Genomic DNA, 12174 nt, shown 5'->3' on the forward strand with positions numbered 1-12174 from the left:
AATAAGTTATCATAAAGCACTAAAACATTTACTATTTTCTTCATAATGAGGAATTCCAGCCCAACCAGGAATTAAATATTAAAAATGTTTTCGTTTACACGTGAATATTAAAAAAATTTGGAGTAGGATAAAATATCTTAAAAACGCACGCAAAAATAAATAAAAAATGTTAAAAATAGTATTCATTTTAAAATCGTAAATAATGACGTCACTCCTTATATCTACGTGTAGTATTTCCGGTTTCCGTTTTAAAGCCCCCGCACCTTGTAAGGAACGTTTTGACCATAGAAAAAAGAGTATAATTTGTGATTGAAAAGTTTTGACATTTCAACAGCGTTGCTCTGGATTTTTCGGTAGATCTACATAGAAATAAGCAAATTACGATCAACTAAATGAAGTAATCAAAGCAATATTCCATAGATACTTGTCAGTTTTGTTATTGGCTGGAGAAATACAACTTGCCGCGGTCAGTGAAAGTAAGAACGCCAACCGTTTCATGACGTCACTACTGAAAAGTGATACACTGATTACAGTCATTTGGCGCGGTATTTGATAAATGTAACTTTAAAAAATCATATCCTTGTAAATAAGGCACAAAAAAAAAAATTGCTTAGTTTAATAGTACGCTAATAGAAAATAAATAAATTAGAAAACAGTGGAATTCCTCATTGACATCAATATTCCTTCAATTCTTACATCTGTTGGTTTTGATTTGGGAAGTAAAACATTTGACAAAATTGTATTTTCTTTTATATCGTCAGTACAGTGGACTGAATCGGGCTACTGACTGTTAAATCGGGTTGTTATCCTGCGGCTAGTGTTGCGTACTCACGGATCCGAGATCCGAGGTTTGAACCCCACTCTACCCCAACTTGATTTCCATTTTCTAATAGTCAGTTATTTACAGCTCGTTGAAAATGGCCACCAAAACGGAAATATTTGGGAAAATTATAAGAACGCTAAAAAAATCGTCTGCTGCCACGGACGTAGAATCAATAATGCAGTATTTGGTCAGTTTTAAAATGACTTGTATGATGTTCTACAGATACGTAAAACGACAAAAAGGTCTGCTTAAAACTGTAAAATCTTCAGAAAAGTAGATTCAGTATTTTCAATATTAAATATTTGTAGCATGTATTTAAGAATTAATTGTAAAATTGTTTTTTTCCTGCTACATCTCCCCATTCCAGATCTTCTCGACGAGATTCTAGCCAAATGTGGAAACCTTAGGTGTGGGGTATCTAGCCAAATCTTTATACACGACCATAGCTAATACTTACGATGAACTGAAGCTAAAAATGAAAGACAATTAATAATTGTAGGCAACCGATCTTGTATTTATTTTCAGGGGTTTGGAGTATGTCAGACTCGGTGGCAACGAACTCAGTGCTACAAGTAATCCTGATAATCTATACAAGGCAGCGAGTCTTCTGCGCCACCCACAATTTAGGTCAAATGCAAAATACAGTGACATTGGATTAGTACAGCTGGACCGCGAGTAAGACTATTTTATATTTGATACTTTGTACTTGGTGGATTTATTTCTGCACAGCAATTTATTTGCTTTGTCGTTGGCGTCAAGATCCTGCTCAACAAGATTGTAAATAATAAATTTGATTCCCCGGAACTAATTTATCTACTTGCTTACCATATTCTTTCCAGACCAACTAGACTGTCTACATTCGTAATATTAATACTAACCATCGGAAACATTCTACGATCTATATATGTGAAGAATTTTAATAGTTTTGATATATTAAACACTCCATGTAATGTTAACGAAAAGGCGGACTGTAAATGAAAAATGAATTTCATTAAGTTTTGTGATTGGGAAATATTTGAGAAATGAATCATCTCAGATATGGAATCCCCAGTATGCCATATAAATAACAAGAATTGAAAATATTCAAAACAAATGTATAAAGTACCTTAAATACAAAACCGGTATTTCTTAAGTATCAACTCGCTGCCTCCACCTACCATGGAATCACTTCTCTACAGTACCGCAGAGTCTGTGCGGACCATCTACTGCTTCAAAAAATAATGACAGGAATAGTTGACTGTGCAGAACTACTTAATTTAATAACACTACATATGCCAGCCAGGATTCGTTGACGATACCACCTGTTTCATGTGCCAATAAGTAAAACATCGTATGTTAAAAATGCTTTTTTTCTTAGAACCTTTTTCAGAATACAATACAAATTTTAAAGATATAGATTACACAAACATCACTCTGTCAGATTTAAAATTTACACTAAAAATGAATTATGTAACTAAGTAGACATTATAATAATAAATATGTTCATCTCCCTTCCCTTCCTTATCCTCTCTTCAAGCATTCTTGTCCTAATCCCGCCCAATTTACAGTAACTTAATGTTCTTAAAATAAATATTTAAAAAATCTTTGATTATTAAATTTTTTTACGAGTACATGAAAATAACATTTTTATATGCATAAATTTAAATGTATTTATTTGATATGTAGTATATTTTATTTACTAACTTTGTATACTTTGTGGAAATCTATTATTAGTTCTGAGTTTATACACTATATCTGTTTACTATAAATATGTATGTAGAACTGTTGATTTCCCAAATAAAAAAAATAAAATAATAATAAACACTTTGAGCAAGAACGATAGAGGAAAGAGTGTTGTGCATAGTTAGTGCTACCGACTAGCAGATGGAATAAATACTTATTTCTAGTCACGCGAAAATGGACATAAAAATTAATTTTGGAGAGTAGGTTTTAAGGATTTACTTTATTATTTTAATAATTTATACAAATAGCGTATTTCAGATATAGTGCGTCTATTTTCAAGGGTAAAAAATTAATTTTGTTTAGTAAATTGGCTAGAAGTGGAAAGTGTTGTATTTTTTTATAATCTAGATATTTTAAAATTATAACACGACTGGTTATATTTCAAAGATATTTATTGATTCAGTTCATACTTTACATACAGTACAAGCACTAGGAAATTAACTTAATACAATATCGTTGGTTACACGGGTTGACAAGCACTGATTTTACAGATTGAGAGGCAGCGGAATTGTTATTCGCAACAGGGGGTGATTTCGGGTCCCGGGTGGCCAAAACACGTGTGTGCCTCGAACAACCGAACTAGCTCTTCCTAGTAATATGATGTCTCGCACCGTATTCAGAAGTTAGCGAAAGGGCCGAACAGCCAGCATTCGTACTGCACTGAGTAGGTCCTCGGGATCAATTACTAGGATCTCGATTAATCAAATTATATGTCTGACCAAAGAACCCGGATGAGCCAAATAAGGCAAGCAACTAGGTTAGCAAGGGTTGACAGTATAATATGACTGTACGGGATGAGAGCCAGGGCGTAGCCTAGTACCAAAGAGTTCTAGAAAAGGAAAGCAAGCTGGTTCGCTAGGAGAGCCCTGAGTGGGTGTCCTTACCAAAAAGTACCAAGAAGCTAGGTAAGCAGAAAGGTTAGAGGACGACCCGAAATATTCTGACTTCTGAGACTAGAAATCCGCCTAATAAAGGCTGAAATCGAGGGAGGATGAGAAATTTAGGGGTCTCGGCTGGAGGGCATCGCATGGGAATGCGGCCGAATATGCAAACTAGAGATGAAAATAATCGACTAAATTTACTTATCGAATGATTAGTAATCAAATGAATGAAATAATCCAATGAATCATTCGAATGAATAATTTTTTTCCGGTATACCATAGACAATAGACACAGAAATTTATCCAAAGACGAACTCTGTTTTTCGGGAGAAATATCCATGCTTCGGGAATGCTAGGTATTTTTTTTTTATAAGAAAAAGAGCCTTCTACCAAAATGTGACAACATCGGCCAAAAACAAGTGACATAGATTTACAAATTAAAATCAACAACAACACAAATAGAAAGGAATAATAATATGAACACAAGCAAAAAACGATACCTACATTGTATGAAAACTTCAAGTTGGTTACATTCTAGAATATTTTCAAATGTTTTGAATTTTTATTTTACTTTAACTAATAATATGGAGAGAAACCTACTTTAGAGTGATCGCCAACGTCGGGGAGACCTGATTTGGCACAGAAAGAAGAATAATATTATATGAAAAACAGAAGTCACGTTCAAATACGGATTTTATTTCTAGAAAGCCGGGACGTAAATACGAAAAAAGTCGTGTGTTTATTGTAAGTAACCCTAATAAAAAAGTAATACGAAAAAATATTTTTTTTAAAACTTAAAACAAACCTATCCAGCTAAATCATTGCGTTCCGTTTGCTTGTTTTACAGAGTTACTTTTACCAATCTGATTCGCCCTGCTTGCTTACACATTGGTAATCAAATTGATGACAGTACCTTAACGTCAGTAGCCTGGAGCACCAATTATGTTGATAATGGTGAAGAGAGCCATACACTTATTAAAGTAAGTAAGTTTGCGTTTTTTTTTTTTTACAATAAATATAATAATAAAACAGAGTTTTAAAAAAATAAAGCATAATTACATATCAACGAAATACGTGAATTTTTGCTCCTGTAATAAATAATGGACCGTTAGAATATTTTTTTATAACATAAGAAAGAAAAAATTTAATATTCTGTAAAAGGTAATACGGTATTTTTTTATAGTAATTAAAAAAGGAAATAAAAAATATTTAAAAAAAAACACAAAAATATTCATTATTAGTAAAGGGCTATAAAATAAATCATAGAAAAAAAGAGTTCATTTCTTAAGTTTGAATCCAGGATAGTGCATGTTTTTTAAAAGAAGGAAAATTTTGATAGTCTGGAATCAATGAAATTATCATATTATCAGTAAAAAAGAATTAAAAAAATTTTGGGCCTATAAAATATGCATGTCTCTGTGCGAGCCTCGTTTTACAATGTGGTATTTCTAACACACGATTCCTTCTTTGACTTGATCTAAATAGATTTACAAGTAATTAACCAAAATTTATTTACAAGTAACTCAAATGAATTACTTGTAAATAAATTTTGGTTCTTGAATATATATTTTAAACATTGAAAACAATATATTTGTCTTAGATCTAAAAGTTTAGCTTCTTGGAACAATTGGAAAGAAGGAAAAGTGCGTTAAATTAAATATACACACTACGGGCAGTGCCAACGCTTGCGCAGATTTTAAGTTTGAAGTTCGTTTGCAATGTCACTTTGAACATGCGTAATGACATGAATTTAGTTGATTTAGTATCCCATAACGTGCGTATAATGTTAGGCGAATTTAGCGTTCCTGGTTCCGATGCGCGGACTGTCATTTGTCATATTATCGCCCGTTTATCACGTCAGACCTGTCCTATTGTTATAATATTATTAAACTTAATGTAAAAGTTGATAAAATGTGAAGAAATGTATTGCCAATGTTTTCGGCCTGCAGCCGCCAGTGATACGGATATATTTAATTTGGACTAAACACAATAATTGATATCAAACTTTCGATTGTGTTCATTTAATATAAATAGATTAAATTAAATGCTTAATAGCAAGAACTCAAATCTAGAAATAGCAAAGCATTGCCGGGTTCAGCTCGTAAGTAATAAACTCCGTCGTGTATTCAGGCCCCAGCGCTCAAGTGTGAACTGCGGCCGAATTTCCGTATCGTCCCAGCGTTTTGTCCTGTGCGGTCGAGGCTGTTCCCGGAGCTGGGACAAGACAATATTGCCTATCAACATTGTATTGTCCTTCTGTAAAATGTGCACATGCACGGTTGTGGGGGTAATCATTGCTCCGCAGAGATAGCCTGTTCTCGATCTCGGTGGTGATGTGTCAGGACAATTTTTTGTCTTACAAATTTCTGTTTACACGTGGACAATGATCGAGTCCTGGGACAAAACATTAATGAACTGTCTACGTGTAAAGTAAACGACCTTTTATGTAGGCGTTTACTGTTTTTATGCGTTTTATATGCTTACTTATTTTATATATAATACTCCTCTGAAATGTATTCACCATAGAATTAAGAATAGTCCAGGAGGAGCGTAAAATCATATTTGAGTACATCGGACTGTGTCCAAAAAATCCCCCCACTATGCTCCACTTTCACCGCGACAATTTTATTTGAAATAAAATAAATTTTATTTGAAATAAAATAAATTTTATTTTACATAAAACGGATATTTTTATATCATGTTAAATAATATTTGATGTTTTAAAGATAATGTCAATCAAATGTCCACCACAGAGTTGTTTAATCCGAGGTCCAATTTTCATTAGTTCTCTCATAAGATGAGCAAAGTAGGGTAAAAAAAATTACTACCCTGGCAACACTAACGAAATGTCCATTTTGTTCTTCGACAACCTGACAGATGGAAAAATAATTCCATTTTTAAGTAATGTATTTGCTACTTCCACATTCATTTGCTAATTACATACGGAATGTGATCCCATCCTGTTTTTTTAAGATGCTAGCAGTATTTCTACACTTTGAAAGGACCTAACACGGCAGAATTGAATTCAAATCAGGAGTTGCGTACTGAGCGGCGTCTACAAAGAAACTAATGGGTCAAAACGTAAAACTACTCTTTTACGAGCAGTTTAGTCGCCTTTTGGTTGATGCTCGTATGCGGTTTCTGGACTGTTCTTAATTCTATGATATTACCTTTTTTTATATATGGGAGTTGCAATAATTTTTACCTTGCTTTTAAAATACATGGTTTATATTTCAAAAAAAGGATTTTTCTGCAGTTAAATTACTTTAAATTTTAGCTAAGTTTTTTGGGATCAGGAAGAATATTCTAGAGTGGGCCAATCAGGAACATCTCAGCATTTGCTCATGTGGAGAGGAAACCATTTAAAACTCTTCAGGAGAAGCCGGCCTGTTGGCAACAGTCAACAGGCCTTCCGTTTCACCAGAAGAGTATTTGGCATTTTGTTCCCTACTTTGGTTTATTTTACCAATTGCCCGCACTATATTGACCATGTATGATACTATCTCTCGTGTGAGTTCTTTATTACCTATCACCGATGTGATGTCGCATAGATCTTCACCCAGGTTTCTGCATCGCGCTTCCAGCTGTTGTCTTTAAAAGCTGAAAAAGGGGCAAGGCATCAACAGGTGAGGGATATCTTGAGGAGTTTTATTGTCACATGGGCAGCTGTCGATTTCGGAGAGCTTGAAGCGATGCAGGTAGCTCATGAACCCACCGTGACCCAGAGAATCTGGGTGAGCTCGTAGCCAGCTTTCTGCATTCTCCTGAAGTCATAGGCATGGAAAATTGTAGGGAAAAACATTTTAGTAATACTTCCGGTGGGTTCACTCAAATAACAATCCTTCCAAAGTTGAAGGGTACTGCTTCTAATGGGATTGGCTCCTGGGAGCCTTAACCACACTTGCCTAATTTACAAGATATAAGGTTCTCGACGTCTTGGACGTCCACTGCTGACTGTTCGTTGGCAGTTTATGTCAGAACTTCGGGCTGAGAACCTGACTTGGGAAGACGCGGAGTTGGCAGCCGATAGAGATGCGTGGAGGCTCTTTGTGGATACTCCTCCAACTAGCGAGCGGACATGAAATGATAACGAAATGTATTTTTATATGATTAAGCCCCCGTGCGAATAAATAAGCAAAATGAATTACAATTTATGTTTTAATATTTTTGATTGAACGTTTAAGGTGATTCTGGATAAAGTCCCTTACTCCGCCTGCTCGTCATTTTATTCTCCAAGTAGAAAGCTGATTGATGGAATAAGGAACGACTCTCAACTGTGCTATCATTATTCAACTGAAATGACTGACAACTGCCCGGTAAATATAAATACACACTACATGGACATTGGCACTCTCAAAACTCTGTATTTTGCTCTTTTCTAGTCAGTAGTAAGTTTACATATGGTATAAAGCTACCTATATCGCGTTGCTATTAACTCTTGTGTAACTGTGATGTCACACTAATGGGACACAAGATTTGATATACGAGTATCTCTCTTATTTTTTTTAATGATGTATTCGTGTTTTTTTTATATTTCGTAATCTTCAAATGGACATTTTCACATCCGATTTAGAAGGTAAAATTTGTATAACTATGCTAAATGTTAATACAAAAAATATTTATTTTCGCTACGCGAAGAATGAATGTCCGCTAATTCAGCAACATGTCTATACATATACCTTATATAAGAGAAATCACGAAGATAGAAGTCATAACAAAGAAGACAGAGACGCTGTTCTGTGGCGGGTGTTGAAAACAGATTCAGTCTTCAGTCAGTTGATGACAGTGATAGGGGACGCACGCGCCTAACATGGGCAGCGTATTTGTGATTTTTAACTTATTTTGCTGTAACAAGGCTAAATTTTTCGTTTATTTGCATAAATTATGGAAAAGGAATTATTAAACAGTATGTCTTCATGTTCTTTTTTTTTAATGTCTGAACTTCAGAATATTCCGTCTTTTTTTTTTTTTGCACCACAACAGGCCAGGAGGCCCAATTACAGTGGTGAATTACAGCACAGAACACCCAGGCTTGAGAAAAATCACTTTTTTTTTTTTTGTGTTCTCACCGGGAATCGAACCCGGAACCTTCCGTGCGTTAGTCAAGCGTCTTGACCACTACACCACGGAGGCCGCCTACTTTTACTAGTGATAACACGATGTTACATCACCGCGCGCAAAGGGATTATTTACCACAGTCTTTTAAGAGTTGATAATTGTTGTTTGAGTTGAAAAGATAAAAAAATGCCATTTTCGATTAAATTACTTGTAAATTATGAACAAGTGAATAAACATTTTTTGTAGATTACCCATAAAATAAATCACGGCTCGCTACTGATTTACAGACCATGATAACTTAGAGGTGCTCTACAAAAAACAACTTAGCAAATAAAATAAGTAGATCAATTAAACAATTATACGCTAAAACAATACTCACTTATAGATTCAAACACTACTCTTACTCAAATGAAAGACATAACCCCCACAATACATCACATACAAATAATATAATCACTAGATCCTCAACACATAAACAACTTAAACAAATACAAACTAATACCACTTTCAGACAAAGGGATTTTGAGTATTATTCAATTAAAATCTATAACCTACTTCCACTATCTATTAAAGCAATTAGTAATGAGAAAATGTTTAAAAAGGCTATAAAAAAATGGATAGTGGAGCTAGGTAGAAGTAAAATGGATTGTCTCATTCGCCCATACCAATGCTGAATCAACTGCTCCACAACTGTATGGCTTATGTTAGGTTTTTGTTGTTTTCATTGTGTGTTTTGTAATATAAATAATATAGATGTATATAAATACCTTGTTTTTAAAACTGTCTGAATATTTGTTAATTATGTTTGTTTTTTAAGTGAGTCTTCTTTGTTTATTCTCAAATGTAATAAAAAAAAACTAAATTGTTAAGTGTCCTCGGCACGGGAAACCCCAGTGAGGTCATATTATTTTTATTATTAATTTATAGTTTGTAAGCGAAAAATATGAATAAATAAATAAAATAAAATTGATAAAATTAGGTTGTAACGGCCGCTTGGTTTTGGCACAGCTTTCGTTAAGTGGACATCTCTGATCTAATCTGTTAATATTATGAATGTTGATTAAATTTTCAGAATGATGCCCAGGGTCCATTGCAAGCGAGTAATGATCACAGCGTGAACTGTACATTTCTCATCGTTGGGGTGTCTTCCTTCGGATCAAGCTGCGGAAGTGACGCTCCTCTCGTCTATACCAGGGTATCGCCATTTGTTCCGTGGATCGAGAATGCAGTCTGGCCCCAAATTCCAGATGGAATCGTGGTAGAAACTTCAGCGGGACAAACACAACCAAATACTTATAGAAGCATACCCCATTTTTCTTTTCTTCGGGAAGAAGAAGAGCTTCCAATATGGGACTAAAAACGAATACGCATCATTGGTTTATTTTTATTTTTATTTTATTAACATAAACGGCAAATCTGCCTTTTACAAACATTTTTAATACTAGGGGAAGGGTGTACAAAATGACATAGTAATAATATCTCAGAAACCAAACTCTTGGTCATGTTTGAACCTGCACAAGAATGAGCACTGGTACGACACATAAATACTCACCAATATTTAGGACGCTTATGGCGACCGCCCGAGGAGGACGTGTTGCGGGTTACTTTGTATAATAAAACAATATTTTTGTTGCACGGACACCGAAGGTATTATTATTATTTTATTTGTATTATTCTACAACACAAACTGAAAGGATATGTTGTTCTGAAAAACTATAATTTTGTTAAAATTTACTAAGCGCAATTTGATATTTTTTTATGTTTTTAAAAACTCACGTAGTGGGGCAAAACGACATATGTACCGGTAGGGTAAAATGACATACTATGTCATTTTTCCCCACTTAATACTTTTATTTCTTTAGAAGAATAATAATGCTTTGCAATAATTATTTGCGTAAAACGTGACATTTGAATACAACTCCAAAATATATAAGAGGCTAAAGCTAAAGGTTCCAAAAAACATATCCTGGAAAAGTGTAAACAAGGTATATGTAAAAAATTGATTATTGATTCAGACACTGAAGACTTTCTACTTACAGACGATGAAGATGACTGCTCGTGCATTTATTGTAATGAGTTATATACGAGATCAAAGCCAGGTGAAAAAGTGGAAACTGGGTTCACGCAGAATGTGCTGGTTTAAATTTAAAAAAACAAGATTTTTGTTTGTGAAGTGTGCATTTAATATTTTAATTCTTCAATATTCATAAAAAAACTTATCAATTCTGTTTTTAAAAAGTATTGAATAATCTTCCCATCATCGTTTGTCATTTTGTACACCCGGTGGGGCAAAACGGTTATTTGCAGCATGTTTTTATTTTTGTATTTTTATTTGATAGATTTGTATTTTTTTCTACAACAACAGTGCTAAGATGTTAAAAAATAGTGTACATTTTGAACCAAAGAGATTTTTTACTAAATATGTTACCAATTATTATTTTTTCATTTTACAAAAAATCCCTTCCCCTACATATTTGGACACCCTTCCCCTACACCCTTCCCCTACAGTTAAAATAAAAATAAAACATTTTAAAACCATAAATTTCCTTTTACCCAAGATTTATAAATAAAAAAAAATAAACCTCAAAATTATAAAAGATTTATATTTAAAAAATTAACCTAAAAATTATACAGCATATTCAGTAGAAAGTTTAAATAATAAAACATTCTACAGTAATACAACAAGAAAATCATAAGACCTGTTTCATACAGCTGGGCAAAGTGAACAAAAAACTGTGAATTATGAAATTCAAGAATAAATCAATATAATTACCATTCACCATCTTTGAAAAAGTTCAAAACGTTTGTTCTATAGGAACAATACCCTCTACTAAATATATCAGATACGTGGGAATAACTATTACCGAGTTCATGAAGTCTATTTAAACGGCATAACAAGTATACACTGTCCGTGAATTGTTGCCACAAAACGGTGTCACCTGTCTAGTCATTCTTCCAGGCACCCTGAAGTTGATGAGAGATAATAGTTCAGGGCAACCCCATATTGAATTTACAATTTTGAATCAATTTAAAAGGTCCATAATTTTTCTTCTTCTTCTTTTACTGATAAAACCACTTAAATGACCAAATTTGAGTAAAGAAGATAAAAATGCAGTCGTGTATTTTTTAGACCTTATCAATTGATGAAGTAAAAAAGTTACCATGTATAAAAACCTACTCGTTTTTTTAAAAAATATTTGTGTTTCTGGTGAAAACCATTACGAGACATATTTTTTAGGAATCTCATCCATTGAAACAATTTAAACGTACGGCAGATCATCTTGCCTTCGTATTTTTTTTACTTATTTTTACCAATAATTATTTGCCAAGAACATTTTGAGTTTGTCCAAATTTTTGTAGACAAGGACTGGATTCAACTCTCTGGGGAGCTGTTTATATAAACATATTACAACAGAGATGAAGAACATTTAAGAGAAGGTAATATAGAAGTCTAGGCATCTACAGGGTTTAAGTGGCCACTTTACACACTGTGTAACATTCATCATTCTGCCCATATTCGAACATCTATATTCCTTCGATTCTTTCATCTGTTGATGTTTGTGAAGTTAAAGAGCTGAAACTTTAATTTATGCGGGTGAGCTTCATCTAATTGAATTGTTTACCTACATACTAGGCACATGAACAGATGAAAGAATTGAAGGAATATAGATGTTCGAATATTAGCAGAAT

The 12174-nt window shown here is 33.7% G+C and overlaps 1 protein-coding gene across 1 annotated transcript in view; it reads left to right on the forward strand.

Moving 5' to 3' along the window:
* LOC148279925 (transmembrane protease serine 9-like) overlaps positions 1-10915 on the forward strand; it is a 39994-nt gene extending 29079 nt beyond the window's left edge. Inside the window, exons 14-17 of the mRNA XM_088229215.1 lie at positions 1349-1498; positions 4274-4406; positions 7611-7742; positions 9557-10915. Coding sequence (XP_088085341.1) covers positions 1349-1498; positions 4274-4406; positions 7611-7742; positions 9557-9841 — 700 coding nt within the window. The 3' untranslated portion in view covers positions 9842-10915. The remainder of the gene's footprint in view (positions 1-1348; positions 1499-4273; positions 4407-7610; positions 7743-9556) is intronic.
* The last annotated feature ends 1259 nt before the right edge of the window (positions 10916-12174 follow it).

The sequence above is a fragment of the Micrasema longulum genome, unplaced genomic scaffold, assembly GCF_059751315.1.
Source record: "Micrasema longulum isolate JH-2025_06_02 unplaced genomic scaffold, ASM5975131v1 h1tg000644l, whole genome shotgun sequence".
NCBI lineage: Eukaryota > Metazoa > Arthropoda > Insecta > Trichoptera > Brachycentridae > Micrasema > Micrasema longulum.